This window comes from Nerophis lumbriciformis, linkage group LG04 (assembly GCF_033978685.3).
Source record: "Nerophis lumbriciformis linkage group LG04, RoL_Nlum_v2.1, whole genome shotgun sequence".
Taxonomy (NCBI): Eukaryota; Metazoa; Chordata; class Actinopteri; order Syngnathiformes; family Syngnathidae; genus Nerophis; species Nerophis lumbriciformis.
Window position 1 is genome coordinate 17,737,144 of NC_084551.2, and position 22,567 is coordinate 17,759,710.

At 42.2% G+C, this 22,567-nt stretch overlaps 2 protein-coding genes across 6 annotated transcripts in view; both read left to right on the forward strand.

The window, feature by feature from the left end:
- Positions 1-20,789, forward strand: part of LOC133597031 (myelin basic protein-like) — a 65,335-nt gene extending 44,546 nt beyond the window's left edge. The window contains exon 4 of the mRNA XM_061949938.1: positions 20,488-20,789. Coding sequence (XP_061805922.1) covers positions 20,488-20,789 — 302 coding nt within the window. The remainder of the gene's footprint in view (positions 1-20,487) is intronic.
- Positions 20,774-22,567, forward strand: part of LOC133597042 (myelin basic protein-like) — a 41,442-nt gene continuing 39,648 nt past the window's right edge. For all 5 annotated transcript variants that reach the window (XM_061949957.1, XM_061949949.1, XM_061949982.1 and 2 more), the window contains exon 1: positions 20,774-21,039. In XM_061949957.1, coding sequence (XP_061805941.1) covers positions 20,920-21,039 — 120 coding nt within the window. In that variant the 5' untranslated portion in view covers positions 20,774-20,919. The remainder of the gene's footprint in view (positions 21,040-22,567) is intronic.

The following is a 22,567-nucleotide window of genomic DNA, read 5'->3' on the forward strand; positions in this document are numbered from 1 at the left end:
CAGACCTGCTCTGTCCGCCTGTTCCAGCCTGACTTAGTACAGGTCACCATTTTTACATTAAATCAGGTAGAAGTGACCAGGAACGACACAATAATATAATAGGGATGGAGCATCAGTCATGCTTGAACAGACAAAACAGAGACTAATGTATAATTAGTCACAGCTGAAATATTATAATATTACTATCATATCTCATTCATTTTTCTTGTCATCAGATTACAGTTTTTACCCCCCAGGCTGTAATTTGCCACCGTCGGTCTCCCTATATTTTTCAGAGGTGCGAAGAGTAATATTGGATGGATGTTTGTCAGGGAATTGTGACATAATACGGATAAATCCGGTAACATTAAGAAATAGCTCAGATTGAAAATTTAAAAGATAAACTCTCAAATGAGGCAAAATTATGCATACTGTTGTCTAAGCAAATGAAGCGGAACTTTTCTCCAACCTCAGGTTGCTCAGCTAAATGTGCTTGCTATTTGCATGCTATTTGCACCAAATGTTCAGCAAACATTCCGTGACGAGAGAAAAAAAACTATTGAGTTTAATAACATCAAACCTTATCAGCTACCTGAACCGCCAGCATCGCTGTGATGGTGTTTTGAAAGCATACAAAGACCCCTGCACTGCAAAAGAAGCTGCCCCACAGCCAGCCGCAGAGAAATGTGTGCACAAACTACAGTTAAAATAAATATAAAAAATAATAGTTATAAATAAGTTATTGGCATTGGTCTTGAGAAGCAGAAGGTTTGTTCTGTACCGACTTAAAAAAAAAAAGTGCATCCCTATATTTTTTTGTCTATGAATGTTCTCATTCATCCAGGTCATTGTCATCTCAGGGCCTTCAATCGATCACCACTGGACTGTTTGGTTTGTCTTAGAAGACATTGCGCCTTTCTTTCGAGTCAATTTCGTCAATTCGTGCTCATGGACTTAGATTAGTCCGATCTATTTTATTTTTTATTTTTGTAGTGATATTATTATGCCTGAACGGCATGTGGGTTTGAAGAACAGGTCAGGTACAGAGTTCACATTATATTGACAATAGTCAGTACGTGTCCATGCACTAAATTAGTCCAATATTTCAAATAGTTGGGCTCTAAATCCGCTCCGATACATTCTTGCTAGAAGTGTCATGTTCGCAGCACAATTCAAGATCATTTCTTCATGCTGTCTGCTATTTAACATCAGCATAGCAATTAGAGATGCAATATTTGTAACCTCTGCCAATAATACAGCAGACATCACTTAAAACAAGTTGTAAGGATCCGGAATGCCTAGTGTGTGCCACACTACACCCCGACCCACCATTGAAATTTTAGGAAGATTGGCGCATGTGTAAGGGAGTTCTAATAGCGTCACTGCAATAATGCAGTTGCATCCCACCCAATACTCTGACCTACCATCAAACATTTCAAGAAGATCAGAGAATTGGTAAGGAACTTATGACTCTTAGAACATTTCACCACAAGAGGGTGATAACAGCGCCGCAGTTGTCATGCAATTAAGTCCCACTCAACATCCCAACCCGCCATTAAAAATTTCAGGATGCTTAGCGCATGTCAAAGGAAGGTATGACTGCTATAATTTTCCACCACAAGTTGGAAGTAATGGCGCCGCAGTGATACAGTTGCATCCCACCCAACACCCTGACCCACCATCAAAAATTTCAGGACGATCAGAGCATATGACAGTTATAGTTTTCCACCACAAGAAGGCGATAATGGCGCCACTGCAGAATGCAGTTGCGTCCCACCCAATACTTCGACCTACCATCAAAAAATTCAGGAAGATCAGAGCATGTGGAAGGAAGTTCAGACTTTTATCATTTTCCATCACAAGGGTGACAGATGTGTCAAAAATAACGTCCAGGCATGATCAGACCCGGACCTTAAAGCTTCATATTCAGTGAGGAAGAAGATCCGATCATCTGAAGTGCAGTAATGACAGTTTGATTGGTGATGGTGTGGAGCGGATTTTGCGAGCCATCAGATCAATGTTTGGAGTCATGCCACGCCCACATCTTATGGCGTAGGTCAAATGTGTTCGCAATTTATCATCGCCTATATGTGTAGTATCTGTAATTTTAACCGCGACTCATTTGGTCAAAGTCCCTAGGAGGAGTTAGTTGACCTCTTTATTTTGCCGAAAAATGGAAGACGTGTGCATCCCGTCATGATAGACATCATTGCGATTTTCATGTCGATACGTGAAACTGTGGCTAATTTTTATTAATTTTAAAGGTGGCGCTAGAGAGCCAATTTTGAAATTTCATTTTTGGGACCGCAAAAATATAAACATTTTCACCATACCTGTAGTGCCTGCAAAACGTGGGGACTTTTCATCCATGTTAAGGGCCTCAAAAAGGCGTCTGAACGTGTAAAATAAATAACACAGCAATTTCAATAGGGCCCTTGCAGGGCTCTGCATTGCCCTTGCATGGCTTGCACCGCTGCTCGGGCCCTAACATAAGGGAAACATCAAGAACACAAAGGAGGACACAAAAGAGCAGAGAGCAGCCACTACAGCGGCGCCATCTTGGGGGGAAAAAAAGCGTACAATAATAACCCAGGGCCTGCTTGAGTCTGCCCTGATTACAAGTTATGCCAAACAGGAAAGTCTACTCTTGAAAAGAAAGATGTTTTTTGCCCCTGAACCCTCTGGTTCTGGTGAGTACTCATGTAGCAGCATTTCAGAACACCTTGCTTAGGCAACCTATAGTAGAGAATTGCAATGATCAAGCCTAGAGGTCACAAAAGCATACACTATTTTTTTTTCTTTGACATCAGTTAACATTAGAAAATGTTTTGCAACACTTGTAGACAACCACAGAAGCCATTAACACTAATTTGTTTGAACTCTAATTACTTGTAATTGTAATTGATTTGACACCACACCTGAAAACTACAATAAGACATACGTTCGGATAAATACTTTACAAAATCAAAAGCCATATATTTGAGACTATTTCAAGATTAACTGTGAATATTTAGCATCTTCTGTTTTCATCCACATGGTATTTCCGCTATAAGCACGTGTAAGTTAGTGCTCTTGAATCGTGACGAGTGAGGCATTATGCCGACTTGATTAAGTTAGCGCTGAGTACAGGTTTGCATCCAAGCTTCCCCTACCTCTCCCTTTGCACCCATTACCAACCAAATAATGAAAGCAATAAAAAAAAGTTAAAATGTAATAAAAACGGGGCACTCCTTTTGAAATGAGATTTCCCCTCATCGGCGTTGTGAATACTGTATGTATTGTCTAGACCTCAGTACTGTGGAATGAAAAGCTGGTGGTGTTGCTCTTGATTTCACACAATTGTAATTGTTGCCATTTGTTTTCTGTAAAACCTCTTTGTTGGATTCCATTTCAATCACTACAAAATTCAAGAAACCGAAACTTTAGAGCTTCCATTGTACTTGTGCCTTGGACTGTAGATCATCTGTGTTGTCTTACTCTAGCACCTCTGAAAGTCTATGTAGGACAGTGTGTTGTGCATTTGTCTCACAAACGTGTCATGGTTGAGTTATTTGTCTCCATGGTAGAGTTAGACACAGGCTGACACGAGCCCCATCACCACCATCATGAAGCTCCTCTTTCCTTGTCAAAGACTGATTGTTAGAGGGAAGCATTCATCACTGGACCAGTGTTCTTGGTTTTGACACCATTGTTCACATTCGCTCTTTTCTCTCACCTCCCTTGCCTCTGATCTCTCTGACTCACTGTGAGATATTTCACTCACAAAAGGATGAGAACGATTGCAGAATGTGAATGTTTTTTCTTTTCCCTCGTTCTCCCCAAATGGGCCTCTGATTATGTGGATGTGCTCATTCCTCGCTGCCAGCAGCTTTTCCGGATTACAATTTATGTGGCAACACGCAGTCCGTTGATGCATTCTGTGCCCTGTTGCCTGTGCAGCACACTGTAAGATGGCGTGTGTCTATGCCACCCTGAGTTCAAGAGGGACTTGAGCATCTGGCAACAGGATCATCCCAAGTCTGTGTGTTTGTGTGTCAGTTGTGTGTTGCCAGTAACAATTTAAAAGAAGAGAAAATGAAAGATATTTGAGAAAACATTGTAATAAAATATAATCTTCCCAACTACATCCCAATAATTAAACTCAATTGACCGAATCGTCAAATGGAGAAAAACAAAAAAAAACTTTTTCGTGCAGTATCTATGGTTTCACCATTTTTCAAGAAATGGGTTATGTTGTGTAACAACATTAACACATTACTTCCACATCTCACAGTGACATGTGGCATATTATGTTGATTAGCAACAAGTCAACATCTCTGCAATTAACATTTGAATAACACAAACATTCAGAGACCTCAGTTCTATATTTTCTCTTCATCTTTGATGCAACACTTGTGCTTTCATGAGCTGAACATAATGATCTCATACCTTTCCTATGTACACAAAAGCCCCATTTTCTCCTATTGTTTACAAATCGGTCTAAAGCCGTGTCAGTGAGCACAATAATCATGCTGATTATACAGTATGATTATTTCAAGGATGTGATTTAAGCTGGCCACAATAAAAGGCCAGGAAAAAAGCAGGCCTCTGCCCATAACAATTTTTTCTGGAACATATATTGTCCCACAAAAAAACATAATTTTATTCTCAGCATTGTTTTAAAACCAAATTAAGCACTAATTTAATCAATCATATGTAATACTCATAATTTCAGTAAAACACAATTAACTTGTTTCTAATTAGTAATACATACTCCTCTCTGAGCTGCCACCTTAACGTGGTAGAGGAGTTTGCGTGTCCCAATGATCCTAGGAGCTATGTTGTCCGGGGGCTTCTATGCCCCCTGGTAGGGTCTCCCAAGGCAAACTGGTCCTAGGTGAGGGATCAGACAAAGAGCAGCTCGAAGATCTCTATGAATAACACTGACAAGGAACCCAGATTTCCCTCGCCCGGACGCGGGTCACCGGGGCCCCCCTCTGGAGCCAGGCCCGGAGGTGGGGCACGATGGCGAGCGCCTGGTGGCCAGGCCTGTCCCCATGGGGCCCGGCCGGGCACAGCCCGAAGAGGCAACGTGGGTCCCCCCTCCAATGGGCTCACCACCCATAGCAGGGGTCATAGAGGTCGGGTGCGATGTGAGCTGGGCGGAAGCCGAAGGCAGGGCACTTGGCGGTCCGATCCTCGGCTACAGAAGCTACCTCTTGGGACGTGGAACGTCACCTCGCTGGGGGGGAAGGAGCCTGAGCTAGTGCGCGAGGTGGAGAAGTTCCGGCTAGATATAGTCGGACTCACTTTGACGCACAGCAAGGGCTCTGGAACCAGTTCTCTCGAGAGGGGCTGGACTCTCTTCCACTCTGGCGTTGCCGGCAGTGAGAGGCGACGGGCTGGGGTGGCAATTCTTGTTTCCCCCCGGCTCAGAGCCTGTACGTTGGAGTTCAACCCGGTGGACGAGAGGGTAGCTTCCCTCCGCCTTCGGGTGGGGGAACGGGTCCTGACTGTGGTTTGCGCTTACGCGCCAAACCGCAGCTCAGAGTACCGACCCTTTTTGGATTCACTCGAGGGAGTACTTGAGAGTGCTCCCCCGGGTGATTCCCTCGTTCTACTGGGGGACTTCAATGCTCATGTTGGCAGTGACAGTGAAACCTGGAGAGGCGTGATTGGGAAGAATGGCTGCCCGGATCTGAACCCGAGCGGTGTTTTGTTATTGGACTTTTGTGCCCGTCACAGATTGTCCATAACGAACACCATGTTCAAACATAAGGGTGTCCATATGTGCACTTGGCACCAGGACACCCTAGGCCGCAGTTCCATGATCGACTTTGTAGTTGTGTCATCGGATTTGCGGCCTCATGTTTTGGACACTCGGGTGAAGAGAGGGGCGGAGCTTTCTACCGATCACCACCTGGTGGTGAGTTGGCTGCGATGGTGGGGGAGGATGCCGGACAGACCTGGCAGGCCCAAACGCATTGTGAGGGTTTGCTGGGAACGTCTAGCAGAGTCTCCTGTCAGAGAGAGTTTCAATTCCCACCTCCGGAAGAACTTTGAACATGTCACGAGGGAGGTGCTGGACATTGAGTCCGAATGGACCATGTTCCGCGCCTCTATTGTCGAGGCGGCTGATTGGAGCTGTGGCCGCAAGGTAGTTGGTGCTTGTCGTGGCGGTAATCCTAGAACCCGTTGGTGGACACCGGCGGTGAGGGATGCCGTCAAGCTGAAGAAGGAGTCCTATCGGGTTCTTTTGGCTCATAGGACTCCTGAGGCAGTGGACAAGTACCGACAGGCCAAGCGGTGTGCGGCTTCAGCGGTCGCAGAGGCAAAAACTCGGACATGGGAGGAGTTCGGTGAGGCCATGGAAAACGACTTCCGGACGGCTTCGAAGCAATTCTGGACCACCATCCGCCGCCTCAGGAAGGGGAAGCAGTGCACTATCAACACCGTGTATGGCGAGGATGGTGTTCTGCTGACCTCGACTGCGGATGTTGTGGATCGGTGGAGGGAATACTTCGAAGACCTCCTCAATCCCACCAACACGTCTTCCTATGAGGAAGCAGTGCCTGGGGAGTCTGTGGTGGGCTCTCCTATTTCTGGGGCTGAGGTTGCTGAGGTAGTTAAAAAGCTCCTCGGTGGCAAGGCCCCGGGGGTGGATGAGATCCGCCCGGAGTTCCTTAAGGCTCTGGATGCTGTGGGGCTGTCTTGGTTGACAAGACTCTGCAGCATCGCGTGGACATCGGGGGCGGTACCACTGGATTGGCAGACCGGGGTGGTGGTTCCTCTCTTTAAGAAGGGGAACCGGAGGGTGTGTTCTAACTATCGTGGGATCACACTCCTCAGCCTTCCCGGTAAGGTCTATTCAGGTGTACTGGAGAGGAGGCTACGCCGGATAGTCGAACCTCGGATTCAGGAGGAACAGTGTGGTTTTCGTCCTGGACGTGGAACTGTGGACCAGCTCTATACTCTCGGCAGGGTCCTTGAGGGTGCATGGGAGTTTGCCCAACCAGTCTACATGTGTTTTGTGGACTTGGAGAAGGCATTCGACCGTGTCCCTCGGGAAGTCCTGTGGGGAGTGCTCAGGGAGTATGGGGTATCGGACTGTCTGATTGTGGCAGAGCTTGGTCCGCATTGCCGGTAGTAAGTCGGACACGTTTCCAGTGAGGGTTGGACTCCGCCAAGGCTGCCCTTTGTCACCGATTCTGTTCATAACTTTTATGGACAGAATTTCTAGGCGCAGTCAAGGCGTTGAGGGGATCTGGTTTGGTGGCTGCAGGATTAGGTCTCTGCTTTTTGCAGATGATGTGGTCCTGATGGCTTCATCTGGCCAGGATCTTCAGCTCTCGCTGGATCGGTTCGCAGCCGAGTGTGAAGCGACTGGGATGAGAATCAGCACCTCCAAGTCCGAGTCCATGGTTCTTGCCCTGAAAAGGGTGGAGTGCCATCTCCGGGTTGGGGAGGAGATCTTGCCCCACGTGGAGGAGTTCAAGTACCTCGGAGTCTTGTTCACGAGTGAGGGAAGAGTGGATCGTGAGATCGACAGGCGGATCGGTGCGGCGTCTTCAGTAATGCGGACGCTGTATCGATCCGCTGTGGTGAAGAAGGAGCTGAGCCGGAAGGCAAAGCTCTCAATTTACCGGTCGATCTACGTTCCCATCCTCACCTATGGTCATGAGCTTTGGGTTATGACCGAAAGGACAAGATCACGGGTACAAGCGGCCGAAATGAGTTTCCTCCGCCGGGTGGCGGGGCTCTCCCTTAGAGATAGGGTGAGAAGCTCTGCCATCCGGGAGGAGCTCAAAGTAAAGCCGCTGCTCCTCCACATCGAGAGGAGCCAGATGAGGTGGTTCGGGCATCTGGTCAGGATGCCACCCGAACGCCTCCCTAGGTGTTTAGGGCACGTCCGACCGGTAGTAGGCCGCGGGGAAGACCCAGGACACGTTGGGAAGACTATGTCTCCCGGCTGGCCTGGGAACGCCTCGGGGTCCCACAGGAAGAGCTGGACGAAGTGGCTGGGGAGAGGGAAGTCTGGGCTTCCCTGCTTAGGCTGCTGCCCCCGCGACCCGACCTCGGATAAGCGGAAGAAGATGGATGGATGGATGGATGGATCATTAGTAATATTTGCCACTGTAATTGGAAGGTCAATAAGTTTTAATTATCCTAAATAAGTAAATACAATGTACTCTCAATCCCAGCTAGCAAAAATTGCACTTCTATAAATATTGAACATCTTGAAGTACAGTTTTTTTCCTCACTTGGACGAACTAGTTTGGGTGGTTTGTTTTGTTGTCTTTTTTTGTTGCCATCATTTTCCAAGAAATCCGGCGGACTGGCTTGTTCGTCTGTTGATGGGCTCATTTTGCTCATTCGGTTTGTAGTCGAAATAGTCACATGGCTTTTCAATCATAATTTTTTCTCTTAATTTTTTTTACTTTGCAGTTTTTGTCTCACGAGTGAGTCGCAATTAGCGGGGCGCCGTCCGTCCATTCTGTCTGTGTAAGCTAGCGGTACCACTTCCACCAAGACCTACATTGTAGATGACTGTCAAAAGGGTTCACTCTGTTTTTTTAATTCTGCTATTAAGTGAACATGCTCAGGTGCTGAGAACGATGCACAGAGTGAACCCACTTGTACTCTGTTAGAAAGCCAGAGACATAAAAATCTATGTGGAGGTCGTTGGATACTGTGGTTACGCGTGATCTGCGATTGTGAGGCCGGTTGAATGCACTGCCAAATTCTTTGAATTGTCCGTTTTGGAGATGGCTTATATGAGAGAAATTAACCTTCAATTCACAGGCAACAGTTCCGGTAGACATTGCTGCATTTAGCAAGCCCATTGCACACTCCCCCGACATTTGCGACTTTTGTGATAAAATTGCTTATTTTGTGGTGGCCTTTTATTGTGGCAGTCTTAACGCTGTCTAATCAGCATGTCACACCTGTGAGGTGGATGGATTATATGGCAATGGGAGAAGTGCTTACTAATACAGACAAATATGTCAATTTTATACATAGAAATGGTTTAAATCTTTGAGTTTAGCTCATGAAAGATAGGAGCAAAAGTGTTTTATATTTTTTATATATCTTTTTATTTTTGCTGAGTGAAAATAGCTGTTTTTTCCCCTACAGCGTGTCATTTCTGTCTCAACATGGTTGCATGTTTATAGTTTCCTATTGACTCTGTTTTGCGTGTATAAGATTATTTAAAATAATCTAATTAATTAAAATAATTAGTTAATTAAATGGCAGGAAATTATGTCTTTATTTAGTCTTTATGGAGTAGTCTTTACTTACTCCTCCCAACCCATGCATTTAGAGCTGGTTGCATGTGTTTGTGTCAATCACTCATGCTCACTCACTCTAGCCAAGCGCACTGCACTTAAGGTATCAAGCATGCTCAAGATAGATTCCTTGTACCGTTAATATGAATTTATATCAATGTGAAACTATATCAATGTGAATAGCATTTGTTCACCTTAAAGTCACAACCTTCAATGCCTGAAATCACTGTTCAAATGGAAGGTCACAAGTCATTGATGTAGCCCAGGCCAGCAGAATAGCGCTGTCGATGTTATCACTGGCTGTCTCAAGTCCTGAATGCGGGATGGGCTTGCAGACACACTGAGGTCCCTTCTCTTGCATTGTGGGTGCTCCGGTTCCACCATGAATGCAGCAGCACAGCGATTTTGCTGCTTGGTAGGAGGTTTTGGTCTAAAGCCACATACTGCAGTTTTGGGTGTTTGTTGTAAGGAATGCTTCCCAGTCCTCAGTTCCACAACAGTCCTTGTTGTTCTCCCTGATGCTTGGCTACATATCCCCTCACAGTGAGGAAGAGGAGGACATCAGATGAGATCTGGAGCCTACTCTCTGCATACTTATCAGATGTTGATCATTCTCCTTTTGTTCACTAAATATTGTACTTGAACTGATCAGAGAGACTGTTTGCAGTCTCTTAACGTAAGCATTTTGACTGATATGTGAATGTGCAGTATATACTGTAGGCATGTCTGATAATGGCATATTAGATTGTTTTTAGTCATGATTATTACAAATTACAAATCAACTTGAAGAAGATTATTACTAGAGTTGGGAAAATCACTTTCTTTTAGGAGGCAAAAACTACTATGAATTTTTCACAGGGCTATTGTCAAACAGTGTATAAATATCAATACTTTAGAAAAGGGGGCATCCAAAGTGTGGCTCGATGGCCATTTGCGGCCTGCAGCTCGATTTTTTTTTGTTGGCCTGCACCATATTGTTGAAATAAAATCAAACAAAACAAGTAACAATGCAATAAAAAAGACAATGTAGTGCAAAAAAGATGAAATGTTGATACTACTTAATAACTAGGGTTGTCCAGTTATGAGATAAGCAAAATAACAAGTATCAGATAGTGCAAGCTGGATAGTGTCTTTAATTGAACAATATTAGGTGGAAAACATGATATTTGTCAATATAAACAAATATGAAATTCAGATACAAAGTCTCCAAAGTGTATTAAAAAGTAAACAGTAACAAACATGTCTGCATCACTCAATTTAATGCATCATGAGCTTAAAAAATTCCAGTCAAATAATAAAAAATATGTTACTGTTTTTCATTGTTCACTGTTTGTGCAATTTAATTTGATCAAACCTTTTCTAACATTCCAGACTACAAAACAATAAAAGTATGTGTTGAAATCATATTGGATTAATATCCATATCGGCCAAAACTCAAGGCTCCAATGTCGGTATCGTATATGAATAATAAGGTCACCTATTACACAAAGCTAACACAAAGGTATATCTTTAATAACATATAATTTCTGTCTTAGCATATTTTTTTTTAAAGAATAATCAAATATTTTTTTTAAACCCTGCTTGCTTTGACTTTTCAGTATGCGGCCCTTGGTGGAAAACATTGGACACCCCTGCTTTAGAACTTGAAAATAATGTTATGACTTTATTTTTGGAAACGTCACAAAACAATCTGTAAAAAAAACTCAAAATGTCATGTTTGTACAGTATGTTAAAGATAGAGATGTGTTCCGTTCAGAGAGGCGCAACGCTATGGTCCGTACTCGGTTTTATATTTGAGACAGTACCGCCATACGGGTATCTTGTGATGTGCCTTTGTTAAGGCCGTTTGCTATTCTCTGCGCCTGATGGGCAAAGCATAGGACATTCAATACATTTTGGGGGGAAATCAAAATAGGGATCTTATCACTCAATATCGATCATAAACTGATACTATCCCTGGTATCTGTTACGGTTTGTACAGGGGAAGAAGACGGCACAGACGGCAGGGACGTTGTTTAGCTGTATATTTTTATTTATATACAATAATATGAAGTGTGAACTAATCCAAATATGTGTATGGTGTGCGACTATGTGTTGGAAATAAATTGTTGAGTGTTACCAGTAGTGTTGAGCGAGAGGCGGAAGTCCAAAGAGGGGCAAGGCTGGCTCGGAGGTCCGTGAGCAGGCAGGAAGTTGGGGGCAGTAGAGAGGCGTCAAAGTCCGTGTCCAGACGGGAGGTCGAGATCCAAAAGGGGCAGCCAGAGAACCAGAGGGGAACACAGGGAGACCAGACACAGACCTCGTAACGCGGGAACAGAGGTAGGCTGCTGGAAGACGACAAGGGGGACACGAGACCAATCAACACGGAGGGGGAGAAACACAGAGAGATAGTATGCATATAGCTTGTAGAATTTCGGCTTACTGTACAGGAATACGTAGCTACGTTCTGGCACAGGATAGCAGGTTGCGCTGGCTGAAGAAGGCAGGTCTTCTCATCAGTGACAGGTGCGTTGATTGCTGATGATTGAATGCAGCCGCTTGGTGCAGCCGGAGTGGCGCAGCGCACAAATGAACACGCACTGGGGTGCGCTCGAGCCGTGACAGTATCAACACTACCGATTTATCAATTTGTCTTCCCTTTCGTGTATGCCTGTCAGTGGCCGCTAAACAGTAAGAGGGGAGCCCAACATTTGTGTCATAATATCTTCTCTCTAACTCTTATTAATCCACTTGTTAATTACCTGTTAATAGCTGTGTACTTTCTGCTGTAACGGGCTTCTATCTACACTTCTTGAAGTTTACTAATCACATATTTCTTATTTCAAGCTATTTTAGCATCTGGCTTAGCAATTAGCTTGCCTGCTCCTCCTTGCTGTGTGTAACATGTTTAACGTAGTTCTCCAGTGATAATAATACTTTTCAGAAATGTACAGTAGTTATCCATTCATCCATTTTCTACCGCTTATTCCCTTTGGAGTCGCAGCGGGCGCTGGAGCCCATCTCAGCTACAATCGGGCGGAAGGCGGGGTGCACACATCTTGGACAAGTCGCTACCTTATCGCAGGGCCAACACAGATAGACAGACAACATTCACACACTAGGGCCAATTTAGTGTTGCCAATCAACCTATCCCCAGGTGCATGTCTTTGGAGGTGGGAGGAAGCCGGAGTACTTGGAGGGAACCCACGCAGTCACGGGGAGAACATGCAAATTCCACACAGAAAGATCCCGAGCGCAGGATCGTTAATTTGCCCCAATTATTAAATTAGGGGAGTGGCCCCACACAGTGTATGGAGAACAGTTAGCCGATTAGCCGCTTTTGTGACAGCTATTTCTTACAATCGGAAATAGAAATCAGCGTTTTAAAAATGTGGATTGTTCCGGGAGAATCAGATCATAAGACCCGCTTCCCATCGATGCCCGATGCTCAACTCTGTTTATTACAGAGCCTCATATTTCACTTCTGAATTCCTGCTCATTCTTGTACTTGCACTCGACTTGATTTTTACAACCACCCTCTCAGACACACATCCACACTTAGGATATTTGTACAATGCTTGGCAGATTATTGTGAAAAGTCCTGCATGCTGTGGAGATGATTCAGTCTAAGCGTATAAGTGTGCATGGTGTGTTGCATAAAGTCATGAATAGTTAAAAACAAGTCGATCAAACAGCGGTGAAAGTAGGCCTGGGCGATTATATAATCGTCATTGTTGATCGCGATTAATTTGAGTTTGATCACAATGATCTGCTGTTAGCATATTCCTTGATCAAACATGGCAGAAATTTCTGTTACAAGTTATCGCAGTCGTAAACAGTAGGGAAGCCACGATGCTCGGTATAATCCTGCACGGAACAATCCACCTTATTGATCCTGTGTGTGTCTGTGAATGTGTGTCTGATCGTGTGTGTGTGAGTTTGTGTACATTTGCGTGTGTTTGTGTCAGTGTGTGTGCGACCTCCCGTTCCACCGTCACAAAAGTCAGGCTCCTCACGACGTAATTTATGTTCAATGAGCATTGTGCCACTGCCCCTTACACAGCTAGAAGTGCAGCCCAGGAGAACAAAATAAAGAAATATGACTAACACTGTCATAGAAGTTGTAACAAAATATGTAAAAGGAGCTACAACTTTACTTTTACTATCTGCTGCAGCTCACCAGTAATCCTACCCTGAATTCAGACTTGTAGATAAGTATTGGTCCCAACTGAGAGAATCAACACACCCACTAACTTAATCAAAAAAAGGCATTTTTACATCTAAATATGTTTTAACCAGGTTTGTGTCTGCAAAGATTCCACTCCTCTAATACAACATGTACTAAAAACTATGCAGACACTTTTTGTTCAAATCATATTTGAGTTTGTGGATAAAAAACATTTTGTTCCTGAAATACCGGTAATCATTCAACTTGATGTATGTGTTGGTGCAGATTATTACACAGTAGTTCAAATTCAAACTGCACTTTAATGTATTTGTATTCAAAAAAATATAAAAAATGTTAATTTTAAAAACTCCACAATCTGACTCACAGCTGGCCGTTTGCCAAAGCACTGGTGATAAGCACTGGTGTATACAAGTAATTTAACAATACAAGTAATAATATACCATTTGAAAGTGTTGTTTAGTCAATTTTAACTTGAAATAAAAGTCTTACAGTATTCACTACACCACTGATACTTTGTTTATTGCAGAATGTTTGTGATGACAAGCAAAAACAAAAAATAACTGCGTGGAAAAAAAGTTGTTCTGTTTACCCCGACAAAACGTACCGGAAAAAAAAGCAAAACCGTGGCCCTAAAACAGGGTACGGACTGTAGTGTGGACTGTACTGTTGTCCATCCATCCATCCATTTTCTACCGCTTATTCCCTTTGGGGTCGCGGGGGGCGCTGGAGCCTATCTCAGCTACAACCGGGCGGAAGGCGGGGTACACCCTGGACAAGTCGCCACCTCATCGCAGGGCCAACACAGATAGACAGACAACATTCACACTCACATCCACACACTAGGGCCAATTTAGTGTTGCCAATCAACTTATCCCCAGGTGCATGTCTTTGGAGGTGGGAGGAAGCCGGAGTACCCGGAGGGAACCCACGCAGTCACGTGGAGGACATGCAAACTCCACACAGAAAGATCCCGAGCCCGGGATTGAACCCAAGACTACTCAGGACCTTCGTATTGTGAGGCAGATGCACTAACCCCTCTGCCACCGTACTGTTGTATCTCTCGTAAACACAATCATAGATATAAATAAAATGACAGTTATCAGCTGTTAGCATACACCGTATTTTTCGGACTATTAGTCGCTCCGGAGTATAAGTCGCACCGGCCGAAAATGCATAATAAAGAAGGAAAAAAACATGTATAAGTCGCACTGGAGTATAAGTCGCATTTTTGGGGGAAATGTATTTGATAAAACCCAACACCAAGAATAGACATTTGAAAGGCAATTTCAAATAAATAAAGAATAGTGAACAACAGGCTGAATAAGTGTACGTTATATGACGCATAAATAACCAACTGAGAACGTGCCTAGTATGTTAACGTAACATATTATGGTAAGAGTCATTCAAATAACTAACATATAGAACATGCTATACGTTTACCAAACAATCTGTCACTCCTAATCGCTAATTTCGATGAAATCGTATACGTCTAGTCTCTTACGTGAATAAGCTAAATAATATTATTTGATATTTTACGGTAATGTGTTAATAATTTCACACATAAGTCGCTCCTGAGTATAAGTCACACCCCCTGCCAAACTATGAAAAAAACTGCGACTTATAGTCCGAAAAATACCGTACTGTATTACTTCAATCAAACATGGTGGAAATGTTTGTTTCAAGAAACCGCAGTAATAAACAGTAAGAATGCGGTACTCTGTAGAATCCTGCATGGGACAATCCGCTTTAAGAAAAGAAAAAAAAAAGTGATATTAATCGAGATCGGATGATATGAAAAAAATTAATCGTTTGAATTTTTTTTGCTATATCGCCCAGTCTTAGGTGTAAGCATGTTTTCTGCATCTGACATAATGAATATACCCAATGCAAGGAACACTTCTTACATGTCTGTCTGTGTTTTTGCACCAAATCAGTCTGCATGAATAAATATTTGTGTATGTCCTTTATCATGTCACCCTGCTGTTACTCCCTGGGGGTGTTGCCTATATACATTGATTTGTTAGAAACACAGCAATTACATCACAGCAGCTATCATTACTTCGGGCGGGCCATATTTACTGCTTGATTAATTTGTATTGCTCTGCCAAAACAGGTTTATTTCTGGAAATATATTGGTTTTCAACAGATGACAATTTCGTAGTCTCGTGGTAATGACGAGAACATTGATGGTTTAACGTTATTACTTTGTGTCACAGATTTGAAAACGTCTGTTGCATACCCCTCCCACTCTCCTCTTTTATACGCTACTTTCCATTTTATGGGCGTTATATATTATTGGCTGTATAATTATTATTGGAAGGACTCAACAGGCTTTCAGACACCTGCTCCTATCAGACCAGTGGATAATTGGCACTTAATGCTTGCATGAAAATATTCCTCTGCCTATTTAAACCATGCAGCTGGAGAAAGATGATTGAGTTGTTGTAGAGGCACAGCATCACCTTTGCTTTGTAATTATACCTGCTTTCTCTACCTCTTTGCGCAGCATCTTAATGTAGGGGGAAAAAGGTGAACGATTTATAAAAATTAAAAAAAAAGCAATTTTGCTTGCTATTTAATTTTTCATAGTAAAGAACATTCATGGTAAAACATGACTTTCATATTAAAACTGTCTCCAGCTGCCTGCTTGACTTCAAATCATGCTCACAGTACTTCAACTGGAGTTATTATATTGATACTGAAGGCAAGTCACAAAAATATTTTATGCCAGCTGGTCCATCCCTTCATTTTCCAGAGGTAAGCTGGAGCCTTTTTGAAATGACTTTGGGCATTTTTAGGTATAGCCTGGACTGGCCACAGTGCTCATAGAAACAGAAAAAACGTGTGCACCTATGAGCCATTTATCGTCTCCAATTAGCCTAATATGGAAATTTACTTTTATGTAAAGCGATCAAGAAACTGAAATTTTGAAATAAATTGCTGCACAATGTGTAGAATTTAATAATATTTTTATGGATTCAGTTTTTTTTGGTTCACATGTATTATAATATTTAACATTAATATTATATGTAATTTAATACAATTAACAAAAGGCTTTTCAAAACCATGTTGGATGTAAATATCTCACTTGCTTTTTACAATTACCTTAATCATTTTTATTATGAAATCCTATCAGCATACTTTTTGTGTGAAAGGAGACCAACCAGAGCTTTGCATTGTTGTATTGACTGGGACAAAACCTGATTTATTTATTTATTAATTGCATGAAAAATACAGTTAAGTTCACTGTAGAATAAGTTTAATGACCGGTCACAGCTCACATCTTATTTTGACTTTGTTGGCGTTTTCCTGTGTTTGGTGTTTTAGTTCCTGTTTTGCGCTCTTTCTTGGGTTGTACTTCCAGTCGGAGCGAAGGCTCTCCACACCTGCTTTCAATGAAAAATTAAGTCTATTTATATTGAGCCGTTCCTGCATTCTGTTGTCGGGACATTGTGTTTGAATTCGCACTTCTTCCGAGAGGTAAACTGTTACTTTAAAGCCTGTTTAGTTCTTTTTTTATTGCATAGCCTTCTCTTTGCTCCAGTGCATCTCCTGCTGCACTTGTCTAGGTTTTTTTTTTGTCTAGTTTGTCTTGGTTTTTTTCCTGCACGTCGTCTCCAGTTACCTTCTGCATATTGGGATCACAACTACCACCGCTACAATACGACTCAACCATCACAAAGATGCTTAATTTTCTGCCCTAGTCCAACTTCTTTTTTGTGAGAACACGTTAGAGGGGAGAGGGAGCGCATGTAGCAAGGTTAAAATTAAGAATTTACAAATCATAATCACATAATACCGTAAGAATATCCTCCCGGAATTGCACAGCCAGTGTCCGTGGCCTTGTGGCACTTTGGTCACAAATCAGATAAGTGTCACCGTGCAATTTGTGGAAAATCCATACTTATAGGAGTCATTTTAGTGACACAAAGCCCTTTGTCTCATTGTAATAACCGATCAGCACTGACAAAGGACCGTTGTGTCGGTCAATTTTAGCATGCATATTGTCTGGTGTAGCGCTACACCATTCCTCTCCAGTACAGTGTGTATATTGTTTAGGGGGATTGGAATGCACTGGATGTCCTGTGTCGTAGGAGACGCCTAGCAAAGCTCCACTTTCATCTGAAAGAATGAAAGAAGCAGCTTTTATTGTAATCTTGAGGAGAACATCTATTTGGTTTGGATACAGGCAAAAAAAACCTCCTGTAAAATAAAATCCATCTTTTTAAAGAATCACTGTTACCTTGCTCTTTTATGTGTGGAGCTTGCAAGTCCTCTCTGTGGTTGCTTGTTTTTTTTTCTTCTGTTCACACTTGCCTCCCAAAAACCTTGTTTCAGTGAACAACACACATTGCTTGCAGGTGTAAAAAATGTTGTATGTGTCAGCCCTTGGGTACTTCACTTGGGATAGGTTCAGCTATCTTTGTGACCATAACACGATAAACACTAAAATACATACAAATAATGTATTGATGGATGGATGATAAAACTGAAAAAAAACATAGATGGGATAAGAGGTGACTTATTGGGGCACTTGCAGGGTTTATTTACTCCAGTAGAAATTGGTTGCAGCCCACACATGCAGTTATACATAGAACAACTGTACATAAGCATTCAATGTTATAAGGTAGGCTCGGTACCATTTTTTTTTTGTATTTTACCATTTATACTAAGGATGGGAAGATTAACCAGTTATCATCAAACCGTGGACGTGCGTATGAGGGATACAGATGTATCATTGGGCAGCTGGAAAGGGGAACTGCACTGTTTTTGCAATTTTGAACATCATTACTCAAACATTAAGGACATGCAGCTTTCTCTTTTCTGTGCATTCTAAATGGTAATAAACTACTAGCAAGAGGCGGCAAACAGCGCAGGTATTGGGGATTCAATCTATTTCGTCTATAACGCCCTGTAAAAAACATCCAACAACGTTCTCATATACATGCTGTCAGTATGTACTGTATGTAATGTAGTAACAGACACATGCATAATACCATGTAATATTAACATAGTTTGGTCATTTTAAGCATTACCGGAACTTATTTCTTGGGCGCATTGATTTGACAGAGCGCATATCAACAAACGCTATATCCTAAACAATAACAACTACTTATCATGGCAGACTTCATAAGACTACCTTGGAACAAATGATGATCCAGAATCTTACTGTATATTTTTTCAAACTGAATATAAGGAGGATGCTCTACAAGTTTTACAAGCTGGATACTAAGCATACCGAGCTTTAGTGAAACACTAAGCATCATGTAGCAGTATTGCTAAGTGCTAAATGAATTACAAAGTACGAACATAATACAAACCCCGTTTCTATATGAGTTGGGAAATTGTGTTAGATGCAAATATAAACGGAATACAATGATTTGCAAATAATTTTCAACCCATATTCAGTTGAATATGCTACAAACTGATAAAAAAAAATATTTTTTTGCAATTAATCATTAACTTTGGAATTTGATGCCAGCAACACTTGACAAAGAAGTTGGGAAAGGTGGCAATAAATACTGATAAAGTTGAGGAATGCTCATCAAACACTTATTTGGAACATCCCACAAATGAACAGGCAAATTGGGAACAGGTGGGTGCCATGATTGAGTATAAAAGTAGATTCCATAAAATGCTCAGTCTTTCACAAACAAGGATGGGGCAAGGGTCACCACTTTGTCAACAAATGCATGAGCAAATTGTTGAACAGTTTAAGAAAAACCTTTCTCAACCAGCTATTGCAAGGAATTTAGGGATTTCACCATCTACGGTTCGTTATATCATCAAAGGGTTCAGAGAATCTGGAGAAATCACTGCACGTAAGCAGCTAAGCCCGTGACCTTCGAACCCTCAGGCTGTACTGCATCAACAAACGACATCAGTGTGTAAAGGATATCACCACATGGGCTCAGGAACACTTCAGAAACCCACTGTCAGTAACTACAGTTGGTCGCTACATCTGTAAGTGCAAGTTAAAACTCTCCTATGCAAGGCGAAAACTGTTTATCTACAACACCCAGAAACGCCGTCGGCTTTGCTGGGCCTGAGCTCATCTAAGATGGACTGATGCAAAGTGGAAAAGTTTTCTGTGGTCTGACGAGTCCACCTTTCAAATTGTTTTTGGAAACTGTAGACGTCGTGTCCTCCGGAACAAAGAAGAAAAGAACCATCCGGATTGGGGTGCATTAGTGCCCAAGGCATGAGTAACTTACACATCTGTGAAGGCACCATTAATGCTGAAAGGTACATACAGGTTTTGGGGCAACATATGTTGCCATCCAAGCAATGTTATCATAGACGCCCCTGCTTATTTCAGCAAGACAATGCCAAGCCACATGTTACAACAGCGTGGCTTCATAGTAAAGGAGTGCTGGTACTAGACTGGCCTGCCTGTAGTCCAGACCTGTCTCCCATTGAAAATGTGTGGCGCAATATTAAACTTAAGCTGTACATCAAGCAAGAATGGGAAAGAATTCCACCTAAAAAGGTCTCCTCAGTTCCCAAACGTTTACTGAGTGTTGTTAAAAGGAAAGACCATGTAACACAGTGGTACAAATGCCTCTGTGCCAACTTTTTGCAATGTGTTTCTGCCATAAAATTCTAAGTAAATGATTATTTGCATAAAAAAAATTTAGTTTCTCAGTTTGAACATTAAATATCTTGTCTTTGCAGTCTATTCAATTGAATATAAAATGAAAAGGATTTTCAAATCATTGTATTCTGTTTTTATTTATGAATTACACAACGTGCCAACTTCACTGGTTTTTGATTTTATAAATAGGTTTTTTTAGAGACTCCCATTACCTGCGTGGTTAGCCGCCTCTTACTAGCAGTTTTTCACTATCTAGAATGCACATAAAAGAGCAAGATGTGGGTTCTTGTCTTGGCCGTAATTGCCTCACCATTCCCCTATGGTGTCTTGTTGATCAGTAAAGGTTCATTCTGGTTCAAATGTTGTTATTTTCAGGACCCTGAACGCAGCATCAGAAAGGGCGCTGGTTCGTCAAAGGCGCTCATTGTGTTGTGTGCCATGCAGGCCCAAGCCCATACATGACCCTGTTGTTTCTGCAGCAGGAACGGGTGAGACAGATACGAACCAGAACAATGGCTGCATCTCGGAGAAGCCAGCGGTGACTGACTCCACGGGCGCTGAGGGCCCCGCCTCGCCATGGACCCCCGCCAGCACAGCTGACCCTGACGCCGCCACGCCACGCCCCCACCTGGTCCGCCTCTTCTCCCGAGATGCCCCGGGCCGGGAGGACAACACCTTCAAAGACCGACCCTCTGAATCGGACGAGCTGCAGACTATCCAGGAGCACAGCGGAGCGGCTTCAGAGTGCGGGTCGGAGAGCGCCGAACAGGACCTAGACTAGGCTAGCCTTTCCTCCCTCCCTCTCCTCCGTGGGCTTGCTTCCATCCTGCGCCATTTATACTCTCTGGCTCCAAAGAGAGACGCCATCCCCACTTCTAACTAATATACCGCCGAACACGACTACCACAAGCATGGCATCCGCAAGCAGCTCTGCACAGGCCGCCTTTGGTCTGGGCCGCAGGAAGAAGAACCCCGGTGTTCTGGATCAGATTGGAAAATTCTTTGGCGGGGACAAGAAGAAGAAAAGCAAGGTGAGGAAGCAAAGAGCGTTCAGGTGAAAAGTATTCGTTCTTTCTACTTATTCGCTTCCAGAACCAGTTTTTACTTCCAACGCTTTAACAAATCTTGAAATAGTTGAATGCGACACACAAAAAAGTTATTCTACTATATCGTATTTTGGTTCGTTATTTTTGATTGTGAATTTTCTGAAAAGCTTTTTTTTTTGCTGGGGTTGTTTTGCTTTCACTGTATTACGTGTTTACAATGATTCTGAATCAATTATGAATATGTTTGTAAATTGTTTTTTGTTAAAATGGTACTGAAACTAGGGTGTTATTCATTTTTATTTAAACATCTGTTGAACTGGATTTAAGAACCGACATATTTCAGGTTTGGGACTTCCCAATGTATTTAAATGTTTTGCCAATATTATTATAAATCTGTTTTTTTTTCTTCTCTGTCTTTGAGCTGATTCTCGACATTTGCAATAGTCTTACAAAGCAAGTTAATATACACGTAAGATCAAATATAAATAATAATAGTGATCTATATTTGAGCACTCTTATAATTGCCAATTGAGGACCATATTGTTGCAGTCCAACAAATTGCTGAAATTGTGTTTTGTTTTGATAATTAAACAACCAAGCATGCTTATTATTGGACAATCCAACTGTACTAATTATGTATTGGAAGTTTATGGACAATAGTTTTGCCATTATACACCACCATAACGCTTTTTTGACATTTTAAAGTACAAACTTTCACCTTTTAGTTCAAGAGGTTACACAGAAATATTTCAGTTGTGTCGGACATAAATGCATTTAGTTGTTGGTTTGATGTCGAAAGGCGTCAGCCTAGGAGTTGCCGTTTGTCTCAGTTAGGCGGCTGACCCGAAATAACGAGTTGCATGCAATCCAACCTGACCTGCAAGTCCCGCTAAAACACACGCACGCAACAAAATGATAATGTAACAACGTTACAAAGCAGAGTGTGTAAAAAAACGTATGATATAGAAACCATTGTATAGGTTTTTAAATCTTTTGGTTTTCAAATATTTAATGTGCACATGTGACGGCAATGATTGACAGTCGCTTAATGTGCAATTTTTACCCATTTTAACTTCTAATTGTGAAAAATAGAGGCATTTATTTGTTCACTCAATTCTCCTACACCACTATTGATAACACGTGTTGGCCAGTAGTGTGTTCCTCTTTTTTTGGTTTAAATAGTGCTGTTAAACAAAAAATGTTTAAAACTCAGATTAAACGTTTGTTTTTATTTTAAGAAATCATGATTAATCACAGTAAATTACATGCATATTTAAATTAAATTAAAAAAAGGCCCTCATATTTTTACACAAATGCAATTTTATTATCACAATGTCATACATAAACATTTTTTAAATGTTCTACTTGAATGCACGACATGTTTTTGCTCAAGTTTTGCTAAGAGTTTTATCTGAAGTCCCGTCAGGGTGTATTTTGAGGCTAAGTTTGCCTCCGAGCACACCACCACTCCTCTTTGCGCTGGCGTGTGCATTGACCTAATCAATGACCGTAT